The 25,928-nt window shown below is 37.2% G+C and overlaps 1 protein-coding gene across 2 annotated transcripts in view; it reads left to right on the top strand.

Annotated features, from left to right (window-relative positions):
• Positions 1 to 23,901, top strand: part of LOC131972282 (solute carrier family 26 member 6-like) — a 28,003-nt gene extending 4,102 nt beyond the window's left edge. The window contains exons 7-19 of one of the 2 annotated variants that reach the window (XM_059334088.1): positions 78 to 160; positions 245 to 392; positions 628 to 741; positions 1,979 to 2,056; positions 2,461 to 2,556; positions 3,472 to 3,578; positions 3,794 to 3,863; positions 4,900 to 4,992; positions 15,256 to 15,369; positions 15,569 to 15,715; positions 16,993 to 17,047; positions 18,914 to 19,056; positions 22,329 to 23,901. In XM_059334088.1, coding sequence (XP_059190071.1) covers positions 78 to 160; positions 245 to 392; positions 628 to 741; positions 1,979 to 2,056; positions 2,461 to 2,556; positions 3,472 to 3,578; positions 3,794 to 3,863; positions 4,900 to 4,992; positions 15,256 to 15,369; positions 15,569 to 15,715; positions 16,993 to 17,047; positions 18,914 to 19,056; positions 22,329 to 22,352 — 1,272 coding nt within the window. In that variant the 3' untranslated portion in view covers positions 22,353 to 23,901. Of the gene's footprint in view, positions 1 to 77; positions 161 to 244; positions 393 to 627; positions 742 to 1,978; positions 2,057 to 2,460; positions 2,557 to 3,471; positions 3,579 to 3,793; positions 3,864 to 4,899; positions 4,993 to 15,255; positions 15,370 to 15,568; positions 15,716 to 16,992; positions 17,048 to 18,913; positions 19,410 to 22,328 lie in introns of those variants that run through there. The other variant, XM_059334087.1, reaches the window with a different exon arrangement.
• Positions 23,902 to 25,928: the final 2,027 nt, after the last annotated feature.

Here is a 25,928-nt window from a genome sequence, read left to right as displayed (position 1 = left end):
GACAGTTAGTTTCTTACAACAAAACATGCAATTATAGTTACACCCACTAACTCATCACTTATTATGGTTTTCTCCAGGTTGTTATTGCTACAGTGGTCTCATGGCAAGTTAACTTGAAGGAGAAATATGGAGTGGATGTGGTGGGACTGATTCCCTCAGGGTGAGAAACACACACACCAAAAATACACAAATGTGTTTATACTCATAAAAGTATTTGTAATGGGTGATTTTTTCTATTCACCAGCCTCCAGCCTCCTGTTCTCCCAACTGCCTCTCTGTTTGGTCAGGTGATCGGGGATGCCTTCGCTCTGGCAGTGGTTGGCTACGGCATTGCAATCTCATTGGGACGAATCTTCGCACTAAAATATGGATACAATGTGGACAGCAACCAGGTAGGGAAGTGATGGATGGAATCTTGATGATCTGCTCTTTTAAGTCGATATCTTGTAGAGGTGTGAATCAGCAGAGGCCCCACGATACAATTTTATCACGATACTTGAGTCATGATACGATATTGTTACGAAAAAAACAAAAAAACAATAAATATCGATACTTGGCAGCCATGAATCAATTTTCCCCCCTACCTCTAATGTTTCTTATATAAGTAATGTGTTTTTCCTGCTTTAGGAACTACTCGCCCTGGGCCTGAGTAACTCCATTGGAGCAGTTTTCCAGTGTTTTGCCGTCAGCTGCTCAATGTCTCGATCCATGGTTCAGGAGAGCACAGGAGGCAAGACCCAGGTTGGTATAAATGGATCTTATTTTGCTGCAGTGCCCTTCAATAGTGCTCTTATGAAGTCATAGCTGAGCTGAGAAGAAAAGATCTAGACCATCTTCGTTCTGACACTAACCTATAGTCATGAGCTTTGAACGAAAGAATGATACTGCCGATACAAGCGGCTGAAAGGAGTTTTCTCTGTAGGCTGGCTGGGCTCAGCTATAGAAATAGCGGAGTGCAGACATCCAGTGGGAGCTCGCAGTAGAAGTGCTGATCCTTTGCATCGAAAGGGGCCAGTTGAGGTGGTTTGGGCATCTCCTGGACGCGTCCCATTGGAGGTTTTCCGGGCATGTCCAACTGGTAAGAGACCCCAGGGTAGAACCAGGACACAATGGAGAGATTATATATCTTGTCTGGCCTGATCCGCCTCAGGGTTTTTCTACAGGAAGAGAAAGTGAAAATGCTTGTGGGGAGAGGGACGCCTAGAATACTTTGTTTGCCTGCTGCCCCTGCGACCCGGCCCAGATTAGCGGATGAAAATGGATGGATGAGGTGCTCTAATCTCTCTCACTATTGTATTGCCTTGCAGCCCATTGGGATCTACTTTGACTCCCCACTAGACCTGAGCATCTGGAAATCCTTTTAACTTATTTTTAAGATTTAAACTAAAATGTGTTGTACAAGTTCAAGTTTTTTTAATTAAGTTTACACAATCTACTGTGTGTATTCCACATAGCTGAAGAGCATTTCACCAACATTTAGAAAAAATACTTATTGGTTTTTATGCCCGGCATTTTTTAAACTTGACAAGGACGTCATGAGATCTTTCCTCAGATCACTATTTTCATACCAACAGTTTACTCTGCCTGTAGCTACAGAACTGGGCTAACTCAAAGGTTAAACAGAGTGAAAAAATGATCATAATTAACGTTGGCCTGATAAGTGGCATCATTAAAAAACACTTAGGGAATCGATTTTTGCTCACATCGTTGAAGTCCACCTACACAAACACAGATTCACTGAGAGGCTAAACCGATTTAGTCTGACAACACCATTAATCAGCCAAGGCCCATTATAGAGGAGAGGAGAGGCTTTAACTGATGATGCCTTGACTCATCTCATAATCATGTACCAATTCACTCTAATAACCACTACATCATTCCTCCTTTCTTCTCCTTCTTTAACTCCCTTCCTCTGATCTTTCTCTCTCTCCTGATTTCCATTCATCATGCCTCTATCTTCTCTCTCTTTTTGCTGCAGGTTGCCGGAGCTCTATCGGCAATAGTTATCCTTTTCATCACGCTCTGGATCGGAACTCTCTTTGAAGATTTGCCAAAGGTACTGTGTGTGGGTGGGGGGGTGTTTGCATGTGTGTTCACATCTGTGCACAAGCATGAGCACATACATGTGTCCAAGACTGAGTTAATGTTTTTGTAGAATAATCAGCCCTTCTCTGCGCTTCAGACAGTAAACCACTGGCTACTATTAAAAACAAATGATTAAAAGATCAGGGGCAATAAATTAATAACACTGACATATCTGAAGTCAATCATGTGAAAGGTACGTTAGAGGCTGTAAAGCTTTATGATTAAACACTGCTATTCAGGTCTTGTGACTCTTGGTCATTTGTTTGTAGCCTATTAAACTAGAGAACATAAAACCTAAAAAAAAAAATCATGATTTAGGCCTCGAAACTGGGTCACTCCATATAAACTGCCTTATATTTCATTTTCACTTTTCAGGCAGTGCTGGCAGCCATCATCTACGTCAACCTCCATGGCATGATCAAGCAATTCATGGACATCCGTGCACTGTGGAGGAGCAACAAAATAGACATGGTTAGTGTAATAAGACAAGGAAATGGTTAAAGTTTAAAAAAAGATAGATTCATTAATGTTTTTGGAACAGGATGTACTGCACTGAGTTCTCACATCTTTTTAGATTAAATGTTATCTTAAATCCCTGTCCTTCACATGCTGTTTGTGACACTCTGTTCAGATCAACACTGTTCATTATGAAAACGCCTCCAGCACACAAATTTCCTAAAACTAATAATAATTTCCTGTGAGCTTCACGTATTGTTTTGGATTATTGCTAACATATTGTCGTATTATGACTTGTTAATGTTAGCATGATAGCTAAATGCTAGCATTTTACACTAGCATACTACTGTTAGGATAAGGTTTGTATGATAACATGCATTTGCATACCTAATATAAGCATGTAAACACTTTACTGCAGCTGCTACTTATATTTTCCTGTTATTCCTTTTCTGCCAAAAATGTGAATACAGGCTGCGTCCATATAACTGATGAAATACTCCCGAGACTGACAGATTTGCTAAAACTGATTAAACTGCATTGAGCTCATGGCCTGTGTAAATGGTAAATGTTAAACAACCAAGTCCATCTTAACATTTTCATCCACTACTGATAACCATCTAAGGGTGTGTTCACAACTAGCTGTTGTATAAATCAGTGAAATTGATACTTTTGGCTGTATTTAGTCTGGTTTGCTTTCATAGGGCAAAAATGTAAACAGACCAAACAAAGAATCAGTCATGGTGATCTATTGTGCGCACAAATCCTGTCTTCTCCAGTTGATCTCTAATTATTTTATAACGATAGCAAAGTTACATTTTATGTCCACTTTTGCCCTTTCATGTGTATTGTGTGCGACATTTAAGGCTCTCTAGATTTGTTGTCCTGTTTTACTTCCCATTGTTACTCATCGTTAATCTCATTAATCTCCAGATGATTTGGGTGGCCACCTTCATCCTCACCATACTGCTCAACCCTGATCTGGGACTTGCTGCGTCCATCGGTTTCTCCTTGCTCACTGTCATCTTCAGGACACAGCTGTAGGAATACATTGCTAGACACACCCACAATGACATACCAGAGATTGTGGTGTATAATGATCGCACACATGTTCATTGGGAGAGGGTGCCACGTATAACAAAAAGATATCAGTCACAACACCAAACAATTAAATCGGTCCTTCTCTTACAAACAATACCTGAAGACAAAGTGTTACAGATTATTCATACACTTGTTTGTTTTGTATGTATTTCAGACCTACATACTCCTTATTAGGGCAGGTCCCAGGCACTGATGTTTACAGGCCACTGGAGGACTACAGTCAGGTATGGCACATTATATTTCAATAACCTGAAAACAGGGGCGAGAGCAAGTAATGGCTAAGAATTAAATATAGAGGTGTTGATGGGAGTTATGTACCACTCTGTGTCTTCCCAACCAATACTGGAATTCAGCTCTGTGTTAACTTTTTTTAATCTTAAACTTTGAATTTTACTAGTCCCATTTTTAGCCTTAAATATGAAAGAAGATTACATTACCTACCAAGCTTTGGTATTCAAGTGTAGTTAATGGCAATTTCAAAGCAAACAAAGCAGAACTCAACAGTAAGAGCTCACTGCCAAATGTTGTACCATCAATATTTAATTTTGAAGGCAGAAATAAGACTTGGTGTGTATTTTGAATATCACACCAAGTGAATGACTGTAAATCCCCTGGGATACACTGCCTTTTATATGAGGGATTAATGAACACAATACATCACTAAACATATTTTTTATTTTATTTTTATTTTATTTTAAGAAAACATGTCAGAGAGAGTTCATTTCTTGCTGATCTGTAATTTAAAAAAACAATGTTGGGGTAATCCTAGTGAATTGGTGTTTAGCTTATAGTTCATGCCTAGTTGCATTTGCGAATGTGTGTTAGCCAAAACATATATATGTTTTGAGTTGAACAAAACCTGTCAATAGGATTTTTATATAGTTATGTAGGAATTATGTGACATGGACAAAATTTTAACTGCACTGAGCAAATGAGGTTGACATGTACTGGATTAAATTCCCCAAATTTTGTACGGATTGTACCTCAAATGTAGCTAAGCTAATGTAGCTTTATGTTGAATATCTCGCAACTACTGGATGGATTGCCATAATATTTGGTCCACATGTCACATCCCCCTCAAGGTGAACTGTAGTAACTTTGGTGATCCCTAAACTTTCCAGACTAATCATCTGGTCAAAACTTTGTAACAAACTACCTACAAACATCAGCTGCACTTTGGGTTTAGTACATATTCGCGACTATTAGCATGCAAACAGGCTACACTGAGAGAGTGAACTCTAACTGACCGAATGGTTTCAGGTGAAGCGTGTGCCAGGGATTCTGATCTTCCGTTCCTCTGCCACCCTCTACTTTGCCAACGCTGAGATGTACCAAGAAGCTCTTGGAGAGAAGGTAAGGATACACAAATACACTTTAACTGTATCGAGGTGGGAGTGTCCAGGCACCTCATGATTCGATTTCCTTTTTCATAATTTTTTTTCATGGACGTAGGCCTTCCCCCATTCTTGCCGATCTTCTGCTGTTCTATGCCAATATTTTTCTGTTTTGTCGAGGTCGTCTCACCATCTTGTTTTTTGACCTTTGTTTTGTGTGCGGCCATTGGATGGTCTTTGTCGTCCAACGGTTATCAGTTCTTCTCGCAAGGTGGCCTGCCCATTTACATTTGCTTACCTTGCATAATGTCTCTTTGGAACGTTGGTTTGTTGCCGGATCCATACAGCTGTTTTTTGATCTCGCCATGTGATGCCGAGCATGATCCATTTGTGGGCCTTTTCGTTGTTCTTAGTTATCCATAGGTGACTGTCAGCAGGATGCATTGGTTGTATTCAATTCACTTTTACGGGACTAAAATATGATTACAAATTGATTATTGATGCATATAAATTTTGATTTCTATGCACTATTTCTCCTCAATGTGACGACTCTCTACTTTTAACGTATTTGTAATGATCAGTTATTAAAATGGATGAATTCTCTTCCGTTATTGTTAATGCTATAGTAGTAACAAATGAAAGAGATGTGTCAACTAAAGGGTTACACTCACACCAACATATTTCCAAGCAAAAAAGCCAAAGCTTCATGCCTCCATATGTTAGCTTTTAAGGCAGGGGGTCCTGGTCGGATTGCATCCATCTGCTGTTGCTCATGCTAAGCCAGCCATAGAACACATGAGAATTAGCCAAGAACACATGTTTACGTGCATTAAAGCCCAGTCTTACAAAATAGTTTCAGGCGATTATAATGTATGCAATGGGTTTTAAATTTCCAATTATTGACTTTTCTGCAATGATACATGATCCCTTTTCCCCCACCCCCATTCATAACCCAAAAACCAGGTCTTAACCTTCAAACAGCTCTTTAAAAGTGCAATACTCATTCATTCAGAACATTGATATAGCAGCAAGTATTCAATTTGAGAATTACGTCACGCTTCTCTGTTTTGTTTTGTGGTACTGTTGTGGAAAATCTAGATGACAAGAGTTTCTTAGAAAGACAGCCCTGTCCGGAATTTAACCGAAAAGTATCAAAAACAGAAACAATACTCAAGATACACAAATGGGTACTTGATTCAAGCAGCAAGTGCGGTTGATTTTCCATTATTGGTTTGATATACCTTAGGTTTGGCGTAAAGTCTGACTCATGATATCCTGTTTTATTCCAATCTGGTGTATTGGGCATTCTGTGTGTTTATCAAATCATATGTGATGCATTTTTAACTGCGATATGTCTGATAATCTTCCAATTAAGTCTACAACATTATCCTCCCATGTTAATAGAGATAACAATTAATAAACATACTGCAATTCATCTGTAAGATGTGTGTTTTATGTGGGAGAAACTTCTACATTGCCACATGCCCAAATAGGTGTTTGATATACTGATATCTACATATACATTTTCCAATTAAATCTCTAACAGTACCTGGTTCCAGAAAAGGCACGCCAAGGGGCTCCCGAAAGTGTCCGTTTGTTACTTGTTGGGTATGAGACCGAGAGCTGTGTGGAGGCGATCCCAGCTCTGAGGCATTTACAGTATTTGCTCTGAATGTCGTGTACAACACCTATTAAACTGAACGTCTAAAAGTAAAATGTTTCCTTTCAAACACATGAATATTTACATGTATTAATACATGTGGACGCCCCCAAAATACAGTATCATACATACAAAAAACACCATGATGGACACACAAGCCCAAATTTATTTGAACATACAGATAAACATACTGCAGCTACACACACACACACACACACACACACAAACAGAGAAAAAAGAAACCATCAACTCCAGCAACAATCCCCCTTGTCACCATTTCCATGCAATTAACTCCTCTCTTACAAACATTATTTTTGACACACTAATAACTGACCCGGCATTTCACCAATTCACACATCACAACCGTGACAGACATTGTTCAAAATGTCATCCCACCATTTTCTCTTCTCCTTTTTTTCCGTTAAACTTTTGTTTAAACACTCCCCTCCTTCTCCTTACCACCCCCCCCTCCTCCTCTTCTGTCACGTCTCTTTGGAGGAAATGAGAAGACAGATTGAGGGAAGCTAGAAAAAAGATGACAAAAGATGGAGGGAGGTTGAGAAGCAGAGACTGAATACGGGAGAGAGATAATGGCACGTCTCATTCATTTAAATGTCAGCATGTCAATGCCGCAGGGTCGCTCTTTTTCCCCCCCTTGTCTTTGATGCACAAATAAGCTTCCAAAGAGCTGTTGTTGACTGGCAGATGCTGCATATTTGTTTATAAGGTGAACAATTTCCAGCAGATGATTTCTGATCATTTTTGGATCTGGATGAGAGGCAGTTCTACTCAGCAAGTCACGGTGACGTGCAAACAATAAAATTAGAGATTATTTTCCAAGAAACAGTAAAAAAGTGCTGGTGAAATTTGGGATCGTTTACTGTTCATTCTCACGGGCAGAGACTGAGCTGATGGGCTGCACTTGCGTAAGTGGATACTAATGCAGTGGTGGAAGAAGTATTCACATCCCTTACTTCAGTAAAAGTACTAATACCACACTGTGAAATTACTTACTTAACCCTCTCATGCATGAATTATGATAAACTCAATCAGGATTTTTTTACCAAGTATTTTTATACATCATTAGGGATATAAAACAAGGTTTGCAAAAAAAATTTTTTCTATCTTTATTCTATAAAGAAATATTTATTTGTCCATTCAAGTGTACTTCATGCGTTTTGTACTGTAAAAACACATCAATGTAATAACATGGTAGTTATATAGGTATAGTTGTAATTTAGTTATACAGTTGTAATATGGTATTCTGTTGGAATGGTGGTTCCTCCACTACTCTGTAGGCTTCTCTATTTGAGCTCTATTGATAAATGTAAAAGTTAACATAAAAAAATTTTTTCACTCTGCTTTTTTATTTATCTTTAGGGATATCATACTGTATTCTTGTTAAGTCTCTGAACTGAGCATATTCTCTCATAGTACTACTGATGATTTACATCATCTAACATGAAAAAACTGGCTCATTGAATCCACAAGTCTCAGCTTTCTAGTGATGCCCAGTTTATGTAATTGAAAGCCTGTTTTGGGACCTCCGTAAGCAGTAATACAAATGAAAATCAAATGATTTGTACAATATTTGTTTTTTTTATTCAGTGTAATAAACTCAATGCCTTTAGAATTGTTTCTCAGCTGTCCTTGGTGTCGGCTTCCTGTGTGTGTGAGGAGCTTCCCAAACCCTCCAGCACAGAAGAAGAAGATGGTAACAACGTCCTCTGTGCTGGTCGGGTGGGGGCAGGACTCGTGGTGTTGGCGGGGGTCGGGGTGGAGAGGCAGGGGGGGTTGAGGCTGAGAGTGGGTCAGTGGTCTGCTGTGGTCCTGGTTCTGCCTGAGGTGATTGACAGCCACTCTCAGCTGCTCAAAGAGTACCACAAACATAGAGGAGTCCCGTCCTGTGGAAGACAGAAATATAACTCATGAATAATGTTGGACAAATTCACAATTCACTTATATAAGATTGACTCATCACCACTTAGTGTCACTACTGGTACTTTTGCAGTCTCAGTGAGGGGATTACATACTTAGCTGACTGAAAGAAAGGCGACCACCGCTCTCCTTCTGGTCCTGTAGTCGTCCATCCTTCTCATCTGGTCCGGGGTAAACACATCGTCTTTGTCGTCAAGAAGTCCTGGATGTTGGGTCTCATAGAAGAAAAAGAGAAGACAAACAAGATAGTTAGCCACCAGTTACTTCACGTCTGTTAGTTACAACACAACAGAGCAAGAGTGAGTAAAATCATCAGTCTTTGAATCACTGGGAAGTGAGATTATTTAATGAGAACACTAACTCCTGAGACTTTGAGGAGTTAATGTTCTCATTAAGTATTGACTTACATTTGTTTGGTGTGACCTATACCTGAAAAACAAAACAACAACAAAGTGAGTAAAACGATTAATCCCTCAAGTATTAAATAAGTGAAATTAAAATGTGTTGATGCTGTTATTAATCAACTTACCTCAGGTATACATGCCTGAAAAATCAAAGAAGAAGTGCAAGAAACTGAACCCCACATTTTCCAAATATATAACCTGTAATAAAAACCCTGTAAAAAGAAATAACTAGGTGCTAAACGCTACCTAATGCATCCACAACAATGTGAGATGTGGAGAGTTCACCTGGGCCTTTTAGCCCTCAAGATTCAGATACGTACAAGTGGGCCCTGGTGCAAGACGCTAGCGAGGGCTGAGTGAGCCCCGCAAGACGCAAAGGCTTCCTGAGGATTCTTCTGCCCCGCAAGACGCAAAGGCTTTCCAATCCTGCAATATACATTACCAGCTGTCCTCATCGGAGTCGCTGTCATCATCCCACTCGTAATGGAAAGGACGCCAGAATGTCCTGGTGGTGGAGGTGCCCAGGCCTGTAGAGGTGGAGGGTGCAGAGTTCCTGTAGTCCTCTTCTGTGCTCCTGGGAGCAGGAGGTGTGGGTGCTGGCTCCTCAGGGTGGATCCTCTGCCTCTTCGTACCTACCTGCTCTCCATCGCTGTCTTCCCTGCTTCTCTTGGTGGAGGAGCCGAGGCCTGGGGTGGAGGGAGCAGAGGGCTGCGCAGGCAGCTCCGGAGGCTGGGCACCAAAGAGAATCGGGAACAGGAAAGAAGAGTCTTCACTGGCAGAGTCAGACCGGACACCTTCCTCCTCCTCGTTGGACTCAATTAGAGGAACCTGATCCTGAGGAAAACCCTCATACTCACCGTCCGCATCAAAAGTGATGGGGTCTGGGAGATAGTTACCTGCATCCTCACCGTACAACACCTCGTTGAAGCCGTCTCCTGCAGGAAAAAAAAAGGAACTGAGAATGTGAGTTTACACCATAATGATTTCTCTTGACATGAAATAGTTTGCATTATATTAGCAACAAACAAGGTTAAAGTTGTTAAAAACAACAACAACTGCAGCATAACTACGACTCGTCACAATATAAAATATTTTTATTCTGAGCAGATGAGAACATGAGAATCAATTTATGCTGCATTAATCTGAGACAAAGATGATCATTATTTATTCTTCTTAACCTAACTGATAATGTGTTCATCTTAAAAAATATAAAATTTTGACTTGATATCACACGTTTATTCAGATATGTGGTGAAAGACTTTTACTCATATTGTGGCTATTCAAAATATTGTGTTTGGAGATTAAACATGATTGTAAATATAAAAGCTGTTATGACGTTTTCTTCAGAGTTGATGAACAGATAACAATAAAAACCATAATAATAATAATATTCAGATCATTTACTTAAGTAAAAGTACTAATACAGCACTGTGGAAATTACTCCACTACAAGTAAAAGTTCTGCATTCAAAACTTATTTCAGGAAAAGTAAAAAGTATCAGCATCAAAATGTACTTAAAGTATCAAAAGTTAAGTACTCTGTACCTCAAAATTGTACTTAGAACTTGATTAAATGTACTTAGTTACATTCCACCACTGCTACTACTTCTACTAATAATAATCATCATCATTAATAAGAAGTTGCACATGAAAAATGCTTCATAAGTGTTGGAGGAGAGGAGGCACCGTCTCGCGCTTTTACGCACGGCTCCCTCCACTTCTTTTAAAAATAAAAATAAAAATCATCAAGGAAGCAGTGGGACAACCGGAAAAATGATAAAATAGGGAGAAAGATACACGAACTATCCGACATGGAGCTCGGAAAGAAATGGGCTGAATCTTCACATTAATCTGTTGGTGTATTTTGAGGAATATCTAACAAGTGAATTTAATATAATAAAGTTTAAAGTAAAAGCTTCCACATTAATAATTTGAAGCTTCAACAGTGAAACAAATGGGTTTCATCCAGATTCCAGACAGAAGAACACGACATGTTTCAGTACAGCTGCACGTTCTGACGCAGCCGTTGACGTTCTGACGTCCTTTTCATTCATTCATTACCATTAAACGCTTATCCGCAATCGGGTCGCGGGGGCTGGAGCCGATCCCAGCTGTCATTGTCATTGGGCGAGAGGCGGGGTACACCCTGGACAGGACGCCAGACTATCGCAGGGCTGACACATAGAGACAGACAATCACACTCTCATTCACACCTACGGGCAATTTAAGTGCATAAGTGCATGTTTTTGGACTGTGGGAGGAAGCCGGAGTACCCGGTGGGAACCCACGCTGACACGGGGAGAACATGCAACATGCAAACTCCACACAGAAGACACCACCGTGTAGCCCCTACACCACCGTGTAGCCCACGGTGTGTCCATGTAATAATAATAAAATAATAATTCCATGGTCTCCATGGGAAACGTATATACATATATCAACATATATAGGGAATTCCCCTAAACTTGGTTTGGTCGCCATTTTGTTTCAATATTTTCAATATCAAATTTGGTAGATTTGGTGCCCTCATACCAAAACAACAGTGTTTTCAAACCACATCAATCATTAAATATGCATTCCACATCCCTACCGGGAAATTTGAGACATTATTTGCCAAAAAACATTAATATTCACGGAGAAATCGTCGAGTGAAAGTCTGGCACCCCTTAAATTTGTGATTTTCCAAAAGGCCTGATGCTTGGTGTGACCTGTCCATCTTAAATGAAAGTTTAAGTTTGTCTTACCTCCAGCGATGAGACGCAGCCTCGGGGCAGCGGGGCGGTTGAAGTCCATGGTCACGGTTCAGTGATGCAGGAGTTTGGCTTTACAACAAGATCAGATTATCTCTAGCGGGTTTAAACTGCGATAGTTTGTTTTTCAAAGGTTGTTTTGCAAAAAGTCAACTTGCGTCAAAGTCTAGATGCAAAGGGGAGATGAGACTGAGCTGCGGCCCTTTTATACCCGACCTGGATCGGCCAACGTTCTGTCTCCATGGCAGTAATTGATGCTTGTGATTGGACAAGACAGGAAGAGAAGAAATATTTGTTTTTCTCATCTTAGTCATATATTCTTATTTTATTTGTGCTTGTATTTGTTTTTCATTGATTTGTTTGACCATTAGTTGTAATTTAATTATCATAAATTATTATTTAATAATTATTGTAACATTCGGAGCTATTACTGACATTGTAAACCTTATACAACCTGAATATACTCATCAATATAAATCAGTCAATATACAAATACAAAAAAATTCACAGAGTGATGTGATTCATTGAGGTAAATTGGGGAGATGGTGACGAAATACATGTGTCCGTTTCTCCACATAATGTACTGAGATTGTTATTACATTTTTTAATGAATTAACTTTTCATTTATGTATTTCATAAAGCATGCTGTATACACTAAAGTTTAGACACACCTTCTCATTCTATGTTTTTTTCTTTTTTTTTTTCTTCACTTTTATTATTTTCAAAATTGTAGATTAATAATGAAAACATCAAAACTATGAGAGAACACATATGGAATTATGTAATAAAACAGCTTTGCACACTTCTGTTATTCTCTCAATCATGTTCAAGAGGGGCTCACCTGGAATGGTTTTCAGTTAACAGGTGCACCTTGTCAAAAGTTAACTTGTGGAATTTCTTGCCTTTTTAATGTGTTTGAGCCCATCAAAGAAAAAGGTGGCTTTGAAGAATCTAAAATATGAAACATATTCAGGTTTGTTTAAAGTATCAAAAGTAAAAGTAATCGTTATGCAGAATGGCCCCAATCAGATTGCTAAATATATTCCAAATATATTAATGTATTATTATCATTATTGATGCATTTATGTGAGCACCATTTAATTTTCGTAAACATAGGGCTTATTTTAACTTCTTAATATACTGTTATGAGGTTTAATTTAAAAATGTCTAATCACTTTGAATTAATCATATTTTATGTTAAACCTCAACCTGAACAGCAACTAAAGCTGGAAGCTAAATGGAGTGGAGTAAAAAGTACAATATTTGCCTCTAAAATGTAGTGAAGTAGAAGTATAAAGTTACATCAAATGGAAATACTCAAATAAGCTCTAAAATTGAGAGAACTGACCGCCGGAACCTTGAAAGTCACGTGACTTGGACACAAACCAATAGGAAAAGCTACGGGATATGACTGTCATTAATTTGTCATTTTTACGGATTCCTGTGAGACCAGGTTGTTCCAAAGGGATTCCAGTGTAAGTGGATATATTAAGTTACATCAAGATTGCTTCACGACAAACTTGAAAAATGTGAGCTTATCCTATAACCCTCCTGTTATGTTGAGGGTCAAATTGATCCATTTCAAAGTTGAAAAAAAAAAAAAAATAGTTTAAAGTATTTTTTCATAAAACGAAAACTTTTAAAATGTAAAATGAAATGTTTAATGATCAGTGTTATACAAAACCATTGTATTTTATATTTAGGTCTTTACAATGTACATAAAAATAGTTTTAACATGCATTTTTTATATTATCCTCATTGAACCATGATCTGTGAGAGGTAAGGAACACCATTGCACTAAATATTGATTAAAATGGTTAGTAATGGAGTTATTAATGAAATAAAAACATTGTTTATTGGTATTTTTTAGTTTCTGACACTTTTGGTTAATTAAACGAACAATATTGCTTTTCCTGAGAAACAAACATAACAGGAGGGTTAAAGTCAATGTAACTGAGTTCAGCAGCTAAAACTATATGGAGAGCCGTGGCAGTGACTGAACCGTTGTTGGCCTGTTATGCAGTCAATACAGAATGTTTTGTTCGATCTATGGTATCATTGCATTACTGTGATGAAGCCTGACCAAGTTTTCATGCTGACCAACACTGTAAAAATGCCTTTTTCATTATTTGGCATAAATTAGGATTTTAGATTATTAGATTTTTTTTTTCAGCATCTGGGCATACAACTTCTTCTTCGAGTGACAACTTTTCCGTTCACTTGTGTTCTTTCGTGGTGTAACTGTCATAGTTAATGTTTAACTTGAACCCTCAAGCAGAAGCACCAAGCTTCCTGAGCAGCTAAGACTTTCTTTGAAGTGGCTTTCCTGGAACGCCCTGTGGTTGTGTTCCTGCTCCACTAGTTAATGTTTCATTTTGGGGAATTACTGTAGTTGGACTTAGATAAATGTTTTTGTTCCTGGTTTCTGTTGTTACTTCCTTGTGACTGGTAATGAGTTTTAACCTCCCAATATCTTTAATAGCTTAATAACATTTGTCTATGGGGATCCTTAAGTGTGTATTCGAGGAACTGCAGTTTGTGGAGCTTCCACGTTGACTTAATTTTGCTGTCCTGGAGACTGCTGCTTGAATTCAACAAAAAAACAAAACAATATCAATACTATGGAATAATATTACATTCAAAGAGGACGTAAATGTAGTTTTGTAAACTTGTACATTCATATTTCTATATGTAAACTTAGTTTTGTACAGGTGTTTTTTTATTTTATTTTCTGTCTGTGCAATCTGACGCAGCAGCCTGTTCTTTATTTATTTTTTTATTATTTATTATTAGATCAGCTTTGTTTTCTTCAATTTCTTGTTCATTTTCCATAGTTTTCTTGATAATAACCAAAATCATCAACAAAACCATAGAAAATGGCTAAATATTAGCTTTTAAATTAAACTCTTATCAGCTATTTTTGTTGTTATCATTATATTTGTCCAAACAAATGTACCTTTAGTTGTACCAGGCATTAAAATGAACAATTAATCGAAGAAAACAATGGTCTAATAATTTTTTCCATGACTGTAGGTGTTCTAATTTGTGGTACTGACACAAACCTCTTTTTTCGTTTTGGTTGAAGAACTTGTTGGACAAAGGCTTGCAAGCTCACTTTCTTACGTGCATCCTCGCACGCACCTGACCACTTTACTATGTGGTCATCTTTGTAAATTGGGTTTTTGCAAAGAAAGAAGGAGGGATCTCCAGCTTCTGACCAATCAGTGTCCGTGGAATCACACATACAACAAAGTTGGCCTGTCAACACATACAACAAGAAAGTTAGTTGAAGTCTCTTGGGTAGATAAAATAGTGAAAACAGTCTCCACTGTAGGATGTTCGTTGAAAGGGATCTATAGTTCACATATATCTTATAATTTCAGCTGAAGTAAGTGGTGATGTGTTACAAAGAGCTGGTGCAATTTAAACTTGGAATGGTGCCTTTTGTGTGTGCAAGATAATAAAAAACACAGTGGTTTGTTGCACTGCAGTAAGGATGAATACCTCATACTATTACTGTGTTTCTTTTAGTCCGGCATCGATATTACCAAGATCCTGTCAGCAAAGAAGAAACTAGAGGCCAAATTGAAGAGGCATGAGAAGAAAAATGCCAAGAAAGCTGCCAAGAAGAACGCTGTGGACACGGTGAGGATGAATTGAGACATATTGACTGAAATGTTGCTGTTTTTCTACGACTTTCTAATACAAATGCTTTTCAGTGAATTTAACAGGAATATGCACAAAGAAGTACTAAAACATTACCAAGCTTGATGTTCATTGAAATTCCTGGTTCTGCATTCACCTTTGCAAAACATCATACTTTTACATGTCTCCTCCTGTACAGAAGGGGGAGCCAGAGAAGGAGGAGCAGAAGGACATTGCCATCATTGAGATGGAGGTTCAGCTCGACCCCTCGCTCCCCCGATCCATTATCCTCGACCTCAGCCCCGTCAACTTCCTGGACACTGTGGGAGTCAAGGCGATACACAGTGTATGAGTGAACTGTCACATTTACACCTGTACACACATATGCGAGAGAGACAGAGAAATACTCAATCAAGGTTTAAGTTACTTGTACATACAGTCATGGAAAAATTATTAGACCACCCTTTTTTTCTTCAATGTCTTGTTCTTTTTAATGCCTGGTACAACTAAAGGTACATTTGTTTTAACAAATATAATGATAACAACAAAAATAGCTCATACGAGTTTAATTTAAGAGCTGATATCTAGCCATTTTCCATGGTTTTCTTGATGATGATTTTGGTTATTATCAAGAAATCCATGGCAAATGGCTCGATATCAGCTCTTAAATTAAACTCTCAAACCTTTTATTGCAATCACTGCATTTGTATATGCATTACATTAGCTAGCTGTTCCATAAATTGACTTTTGTATTTAATATTTTGACCAAATTAGCAGGTTACTTTAAAGAATTTGTACTTTTTTGACATCTTATAAACACTACCACTCAAAAATTTGGGGTCACTTAGACAGGTCCTTATTTTTTAAAGAAAAGCACAATTTTACTTAAATTAAAATAACAGACATACGTACAGTCTAGACATTGTTAATGTGTTAAAGACTGGAAGCGGCTGATTTTCTTATGAAATATCTATTATATTTTGTCAGCAACCACCCCTCCTGTGTTCCAGTGGCACATTGTGTTAATCCATGTTTATACAGTTGAAAGGCTCATTGATCATTAAACCACCTGAGCATTATGTTAGCACAGCCGGAAACTATTTTGTGCTGATTTGAGAAGCAATAAAATGATCCTTCCTCAGGCTGGTTGAGTATCTAGAGGTAGAGTTGGGGATTTGTACAGGTTAAAATGATTATTTCTGCCCTTCTCAATGTCTTTACTGTATTTTGATTCATTTCGAAACTCATTTCATGAATAAAACAGCTTGTTTTCATGGAAAACAACACAGACATTTTCTGGGTGACCCCAAACTTTTGAGCGGTAGTGTAAATCTAAACTTCTCTTTTGAAGAAACTCGCTGGCAGACAGTTGATAGCTAATAAAGTAAATTAAATCCTCCCAGAATTAGATAATTTATTCACCTTAGGAAAATAAGGCAAATGTTGTTGCCTTATACATTTCTTTCTGATCTAGCAACTGCTGTCACTCTGCCTTTCTCATCTCTTCCTACAACAACTTTATCATGCAGCTCCTCAGCCGTTCAGTTACTGTAAATTGAATTGTCAGACTAATGAAATGAACCCCAATCTGACCTGTGCTCTGTGCTTCTGTGTCTGCTTCAGATCCATAGAGACTATGGGGAGATTGGTATAGAAGTGTTTCTCGCTGGCTGCCAGAGTAAGTCTCTCTACATCACTGGAACATTTAAAAATATCATTTTTCTTGCACAACTGAGTGGATTTTTGCAGAACAGATGAAAAGTTAAAATGGAATTACCACAGTCTTCAGTACTTCAGTACTACTTAATTACACATTAAGCATGTAATAATTTCTGATGAGTCCCTTGGTGAGATAAAATATTGAAAGAAGGAGGTCTAAGAGGGATTTCAAAATCTCTTTTGTTTCAATATGATTAAGTGCATATATAGTACAGTGGAAAGTAAGTACATTTACTCAAGTACTGTACTTAAGTATAATTTTGAGGTACCTGTACTTTACTTGAGTATTTCCATTTTGTGTAAGTTTATACTTCTAATCCACTACATTTTGAGGCAAATATTGTACTTTTTACTCCACTACATTTAGCTGACAGCTTAAGTTACTTTTCAGGTCAATATTTAACATGAAAACATGATAAATTAAAAATTATTATACATTTTAAACCCAACAGTATATTAAATAGTTACAATGAGCCCTATCTTTACAACATTAAAACACTGCTTACATAAGTGAATAAATACAAATAATCTAATAATATATTTAGAATATATATAAAAATCTGAGTGGGTGTATTCTGCATAAGGAGTACTTTTACTTTTGATACTTAAGGTACATTTTGATACTTTTGAACTTTTACTTAAGTATGCTTTGGATGCAGGACTTTTACTTGTAGTCGAGTAATTTCACAGTGTGGTATTAGTACTTTTACTTAAGTAAGGGATCTGAATACTTCTTCCACCACTGGTACATATATATAAAACACAAGTCCAGCTGAAGTTATAGAACTGCCTGACTATAGATTTGCTCTCTGTTTGTATCAGTGCTACCAAGAAAATGTATTTTATTAAATCTATGGGTTGATTCTCTTTGAACTCCATTTTTTTTCGATTATCAAATTATTTTTAAATCCATTTAAATCTGTCTTTAATCAAAGCTGTAAGCAATCCCTTGACAGTTCTTTTTTAAAAACAATACCAAAATTCCCCTGGGATATCTTTGTCCCACATTCTGTAATACACAATGGATGTATTTTTACATTCACGTTCCAGACCTGCTCAGCCACACACAATTTAAATCCTTCCAACAACACAAGATGTTGTTTTAGCTGTTTTAACTGATGTTATTGTAACAGTCCAGTGAAGGAAGTCGTTCATTCAATAGCTGGTGAGTTTTCCAGCCTAGTATGATATGCATTAGTGGGTCATGAGAAGATTTTAATGAGTTCTTGAAAAAAAAATGAAAATATCATAAATGAAAAATCTGGCAGGGGTGGTGATGTTTTTACTGTCATAAAGCATCCACTCTGTTTATTTTTACATAGCAGCCCACAAATCTTATTCGGTCTCACATGCTGGGAAGAAATGTGAGTCTCCAGGGGAAAATATCTTAAAACCACAATGCTAGGAACCATCCAGTTTATTCCAGAGAATCAGTAGCTCTAATTAGCCTGCACTGACTTGATAGCACCTAATGAGGAAAACAGTTTATTGTAAGTGTTTGCGTTCGAAAAGAGAGAATATTTTTAAAGGAATTATAATAAGTTTCAGTTAACACGAGGACTTTCCCTCCCACTCTCTTTTTCTCTCTCTTTCTTTCTCTCTCTCTCTCTCTCTCTTATTTACTTTAACTTTCTTTTTTCTCCTACTCTGAATGTTTTGCTTCATCCTCCTTGAGTTCTCCGTTTTTCTCTCTTTTTTTAATTCCATTTATTGTCATCTACACTTATTGTCTCCTTCATGAACATCTCTGCTTATGGACCCATTATTGCCTCTCTTTCTTTCTTTCTTTCTTTCTTTCTCTCTTTCTTTCTTTCTCTCTTTCTAGCTGGTGTCGTGGACAACTTGCAGACTGGAGGTTTCTTTAACGACAAAGTGACAAAGTCCCGTCTCTTCTCCACTGTCCATGACGCGGTTTTGCACTGTCAATCTGCCAGAACAGATATCCAGGATGAGGAGACATACTGCTCTGTGAGAATGCACACATGCACTCAAACAAACACGCCATAATGCATCACAAAACAGGGTACTGAAGTGTGCAGAGAGAAGTTATATTTAGTGATAACCTCAATGTTACCTGACGCTCTGGAGTAGATCATTTAAAACTACACTGATGGATTTTAGCCATTATTATAAATGTTGGTGTGCACTAAATACAATACTTATTATGTTACTATGGAGTCATCCTCTTAAAAATAGAAAAAAATCTTTGAACAAAATCCTCAATTCTAATAAAGTGATTAGTTGGATTTAATGTTTTAAAAATTGTAATTGTAATTTTACGGTACTGTTAGTTTGCTGCTCGACTGCCCTAATTATACAGGTATATGCAAGTGAACAGCTTCTTTACTGCAGTGAAATGTTTTTTTTTTTTATAAAGGCTCAACGCAAAAACATATAGAGAACAGAATATTTTTTCAGGGAAAAACATGTTGGGAAATTTTGGTAAACAAAAGTAAACAGCTTTTTTTTAACGTAAATTCCGTTTTTTACTTCCGTGGCTCACGTCACCCTCATAACTACTTCACTTCCGGCATTTACATACATTTATTTACTGTTTGAACTGTCTATAACGCTTAACCAGGACCTAAACCTAGGTCAGTTGTTTTGTAGCCTAAATTCACAGAAACTGCAGCCTTTTTTACAACCTTGAAGCATACGTGTATGTATAATGAATATGTGCTATTTTTAGAACGCGCCACTGTAACTCATATGGGTGGTATTGACAAACGGTCTATTCTGTCTTTTATGTTGGAGATCTTGTTGGGATTACCCATTGGAATCTTATTTCACAAAAAGTATAACACTAGTTATATATGCAACTGTGCATAAAATATTGCTTTAAAACAATGAATAGTCATTAAAAAAAAAAGATGTGCAGCATTTAAATGTCTATTTAGACTTTGCATGTCAACGTCCAACCATTCAGTACAGCCATAAGTAAAATCAATACAATGACTTGAAAGGTGCTTTAAAGCCTCACAGAGCTGAGGGGAACTCCAGAGTCAAGTCATAATCCCCTGTGGGTGTGTCACCACAAGTGACCCCTTTCTCATTATAGATTGTCCTTTTGTCAATATGCAAATATTGTTAACGCCAGCTTCAAGTATTTATGTACAGAGAGGTGATCAGTCGATTGGGTTTTAAGCAGAGGTATTCATTTAACTAATGGTTTAGCCAGGCTTCACTTGCATGAAATTGCTTTTGCAACAATTGAAAAAGTGTTAAACATTCTGAATCTTGGCTGCCTGATATAACACCCCACCCCCCTCCTCCATACAGAACATTAACTGAGATGTAAATGAAGGGAAATTACAGCAACTAAAAATGTTGCATGTAAAACTGTGAATGTTTTTTAAATGCTGCTTTAGACCGGTGAACCTCCTCACTGTTAGATGAAGAGTGAAGTCTTACTTTGGTACCAAGCTTATAATAGTTTTGGATTTTCCATTAGTTTTAGTTTTAATTTCGTTGTGAATTTTTGTTTTCAAATTCAGTTAGTTTTAATTAAAGTTTAAATTTTTCATAAAATGCATAGTTTTAGTTTAGTTTTGATTAGTTTTGGTGTTGGTTTTAGTTTTTTTGTAATAGGGTATTGGATATGAGATTCAAAAAGGTCACAATAAATTTTGCCTTTATTTCCTTTGCCTTATCCATCTCAGCCCTTGAAGGCAATTGACTCACATAGTCGTGTAACATCCCAGTCTCAATAAACATAAGACAAAGATGAAAACAAAGAACATTTTCACTATAATTTTAATTCGTTTTAGTTGGTTCTGTAACCATACAATACAGTTTCAGTTAGTTACTGTTTTTAAAAAAAAACCCTCTAGTTTTTTTTTATTTCCGTTAATGTTTTTCAATTCTAGTTTTCGTTATTTCTTTAGTTTTGGTTAACTAGAATAACCTTGTTTGGTTGAATTGGTGAAATCTAATTAAGAAATGAATAAGATAAGCATCACATTTGAGGTTAACCCTCCTTGTTAATGAGATGTAAAGAGTGGGAAGACGGCTGAGTTCGATCAGCAGCCTGGACTGTTGGAATGATGTATTAAGCTCTTGATTTCTTAATGGACGATGATTAAAATGTTTTTTCTGGATCGGTCCATTGATCCTTACTCTGCACTCCGACCTCCACTGTAAATTGATTGCACACAGTGAGACGGCTTGGGGGTGGGTGGAAATGGTATCACAGTAAAATACATAATATATTTATAGTTGTTTTTTTTTCAACACAAAAATGTAAAAGAGCATTATATGCCTCAGAAAAACTGCTCCTCTCAGCACATACCATCAATTTCCTCAACACACGGGCTTTCTGCGTGTGTGTTAATCTCATTTATACACCTGTGCTCACACGGATGCCTGTATATTGTTGAGCTCATGCGCTTTTGTTTCTGCCTGTTCTGTTTTAGTATTTAGTTGGGTGCGTGACTTTATGTTCCTGCTCCCATAGGAGAAATCTAACAGAGAACAAAGACGTGGCACTCGTCCATGAAATACAGTTCACAGGAGCAAATGCTTTTCATGGGAGAGATGGGGAGCTCACACACACACACACACACACACACGAAAACAGTCACTGGCACACACACAAAGACAGAAAAATACAGAGGATGTAAGCGAGTGGATGTTAAAAAGAGGATGAGGTTGGTTGAAGGAACTGTGCATAGAACGAGAACACATACACACAGTAACATGCATGCAGGCATGTGCAGATTAATGAATGCATGCACGCATACACGTGAACATATGCAGCCCATACTGTATGAATATATTCCACATGGAAATGGTTTTACATGAAAGAAGCAAGAGGCTACTTTGGAAATCCATCTGGCCTGTAGTGTATAAACACTTTATTTCAGAGAAGCATTTCAGCAACGCAGAAAGCAGAGCCTTACATTCACCCCGAGGCCAAATACAATACTTAAAGTTAAACATAATGAATGCACAAATCCACATGGTGTAAAGTGAAGACATAAGATTTGAAATAGTTTGACGCATTAATTCTGAGATTGCAGCATGCTGAGCCAAAGTTTCAGGCAACATGTTCCCAGTACTGTTGTGTTCCTCCTCATTAACCTCTACAGAGACTTTGATGCCACTGGAGAGGAAAGAAAATTCTGGAACATATTTTGAAAATTCCATCTACCGTCCCAGTTGGTAGCTCTGATCTTCTATCTCTGCTTCTTCTTCTTCTTCTTTTTATCTGTTTTGATCTCTCTTGTATTTCTTTTCCACAGGAGATCAGAGCGACACATTTGTGAGTCCTGAGAGGAACGATGGAGGAAATTAAGAAGAAGCGCCAAACACTCTATCTGTAGGAGGATTTTATCCAGTGAGCTTCAGATTTTTGGGATTTCCATCAGTCATAACAACCTGCAGACACACACACACACACACACACACACACACACACACATTGAAACAAACAAAATGAAGACTAAAACAACAGAATGCAATTAAATGAGGAAAGAGTACACACTTAGAGTAATAATGTTGTGCTGAAGGAGCATACAAATCAAAGCAACAGCACAAGCAAATACAACTGACCCTTCAGTAAGTCCCGCCTCTTAAACACAGACTGCCCAATCATAGTGTTGCGTTTGGCCAGCTCCAACCAGGGTCCGACAACTAGACTCTCATGCAATAGCTTCAGATTTTCTTTATTTTCAGGTTTATTTTCAGAAAAAAAAAAATTAAAATATAAAAAATTAATATATAACACTTTTTAAGAACTGAACATTTTTTTTGCACCAAGGGTAATACATGGCATATTTTTTTTTATAAACTCACACTTCTAAAAAAAAAAAAAATAATGCATTAAAATCAAACCCAAACAAACAAACAAACAAACAAACAAAAACAAAAACTAAAAAAAACTAAACAAAAACAAAAAAACTAAACAAAAAGCAACTAATAATAAAATTCCAGTTTGCACTTAGTATGTGGAAAATATTTCATATTTTGTGTTTTTATCATTTAAAACATGTGGGTTAATATTCCTATTGGCTAAAGGGTTCAAATTATTTAAGATGTACATTTTATAGTTATGATCAGAACTGAAGTTGGTCAAAAGATTTAATGCAATGAAAGTGAAAAAAATATTCATATATAATATTTTTATACCCTTCAGGGTTAAACATGGGGCCTGGAGCACATGTTATTGTGATGCTTGTTAGAGGTTGGAAGGAGATATACTATATTAACACAAAGCTAACATTACTAGAGTACAGCAACTCATTAACTCTTGCTACTATCCTACAATGGCAACTGAAGGTGTATTCAATATAACGTAGATATGATGCTTTTGCTTTTTAATAATTTTAACAGTGAACTAAGACCATCAGATTGCCCACCAGCAAATGTCCTCTGAATCTGAAAGTTTCAAAAGTTTCCCCTGAGGAGCAACATTATTGCTGTAAAGCATAATATATTCTGTGTTTATCTTTTACACCTGTTTTTGGCTGATGAGTTAGTTAACAACAAAGGGGCGGGGCTTAGTGAAGGGTCAATCATGCACAAACAATACATGTAGTTAAGATTATTAATCCAGATTTAAATTCTTCTACTATGTATTTTCAGTCAACTTTTTATGACAAATCTTATTTAATTGGAATGTCTTTAATCAGTAACAAACAACATAAATACCTGCATGGATTATTTATTTATGAAAATCTAAAAATCTGCCAGTGTCCATGTGCTTGCGTGACAAATAAATATTATTTTACTAAGTCAAAGCTTCTCATTCATTTGGAATGTTAATTTCCTTTCCAGACAGTTTTCATCTGAATGTTCATCGGAAGACATTTTGGTTTAGTGACGCAACGGCAGGAAATCTCCAAATTTCTCTGAAGAATGACAACTGATGGCTCAAATACGGAAACAGGGTGTTCCTATTTGTGGTTTTACTGGGGGCGGCTGCTTTATTGATACTCAGACTATGCCTTAATTATCTACAGGCGTTTCCAGTTAATGTTTATACTGTGTAACAAGTTTTTCTCTGAGACATTCTTCTGCCAGATGTTGCAGATGCTCATTATAGTGACTCAAACATAGATGTAGCAGTATGGACAGTGCACAGTGCAAATCAACCCCATCCATAACTATGAGGGGCTGTACAGGCCATAATTCATTCCTCCCTCTCACATACACAATTTTACCTCTCACATTAACAATTTTACCTCTCATATTCACAATTTTACCTATCACATATTCAATTTTACCTCTCACATTAACAATTTTACCTCTCACATTCAATTTTACCTCTCACATTAACAATTTAACCTCTCACATTCAAAGTTTTACCTCTCACATTCAATTTTACCTCTCACATTAACAATTTTACCTCTCACATTCAATTTTACCTCTCACATATTCAATTTCACCTCTCACATTCTCAATTTTACCTCTCCGTATTCAATTTCACCTCTCACATTCTCAATTTTACCTCTCCGTATTCAATTTTACCTCTCACATTAACAATTTTACCTCTCATATTCACAATTTTACCTATCACATATTCAATTTTACCTCTCACATATTAACATTGACCTCTCACATTCACAATTTTACCTCTCACATTCACAATTTTACCTTTCACATTCACAGTTTTACCTTTCACATTCACAAAAAATATGTGAATGTGAGAGGTATTCTTTGTCTATGTGAGAGGGAAGAATGAATTATGGCCTATATGGCCGCTCATAAATAACCACCCCAGATGTTCCCATATTGTAGCATATAATGCATCATTTTGTTTCACCTGTCTTAACCCCAAGTCTCTTGTAAAGCTGAATATTTACAGATCCACCATGTTTTGATCGGGGAGTTTAAAGTTCCATAAGAACACAGGAACAAAAATACAAATCAAAAGTGGTGTTTGTCAGCTTCATTTTTAGACAAACTGTCTGCAGGCAGTTAAAGAGGTGGGAAGAGGCTCATTTGTCACCACAATGATTTTGCAACCACATCAGTCCTCTGGTAACTAAAACCAGGTATAATGAGTCATTGTTTACTGGAACAAGAACACTCTGAATCATATTTAGTCATAAAAATGTAATATGAGGTAATGGTTTTCATTTAAAATGCCTTTTACTTTTCTCGGAACAAAAAGTGACTTTTCTTCATGGATTCACTTACAGCGTCCAAAAAACAAGATGAAAAATTGACTCACAAAACAAATGACAGCATACTGTTTTCCTCAAACACTCAAAACAACTTATGTTTAAGTTTTTCTGACAAGGATCTGTTGTGGCCCTGTGAAAATAGCTATGTGCATAAAAGCTAAAAAGTTAAACCACCAGAGGTCAGCAAAAACAAGATTTTCTTAAACTTCATAATTCAGCCTGACATCATCTTAGCTTTTTTTTTCGTTTGAGATTGGATGTATTTCTAACCAATCAGTAGCAAAAGCTAGAGGTCAACCAGTATACCCCCCCCCCCCCCCCCCCCCCCCCCCCCCCAGCTGTATATTGATGAGATCAGCTGTAAAAAATTACAGCTGATCTCATCAATATATTTATGATCATAATGGATCCAATGGTTGTATGTAATGTGAAGTGGATGCTCTTAGTGACAAAACCACAGAGAATTATCATCAGTTCTTCCGTTCCCCCTTTGAGCACTTTTGAGTCTCATTTACAGCTGTGCTCAGACGCTCTGGTTCTCAGAGCTAAAAGAGTGAATATTGGGGTTGTATCTATCAGATAGCCAGAAACGTTGATGGTAATGTTGCTCCGTGTTTGCTGGACATGTAAATAGGCAACTGTGTGCTAACAAGCTCGCTATCACTACATCAACTTAAAGATGCCCTGTGGATTTTTCTTGTGAACTAACAAAAG

The sequence above is a fragment of the Centropristis striata genome, chromosome 5 (assembly GCF_030273125.1).
Source record: "Centropristis striata isolate RG_2023a ecotype Rhode Island chromosome 5, C.striata_1.0, whole genome shotgun sequence".
Lineage (NCBI taxonomy): Eukaryota > Metazoa > Chordata > Actinopteri > Perciformes > Serranidae > Centropristis > Centropristis striata.
Note: the sequence above shows the minus strand (reverse complement) of the source record. Positions and strands in the feature narration are given on the sequence as shown.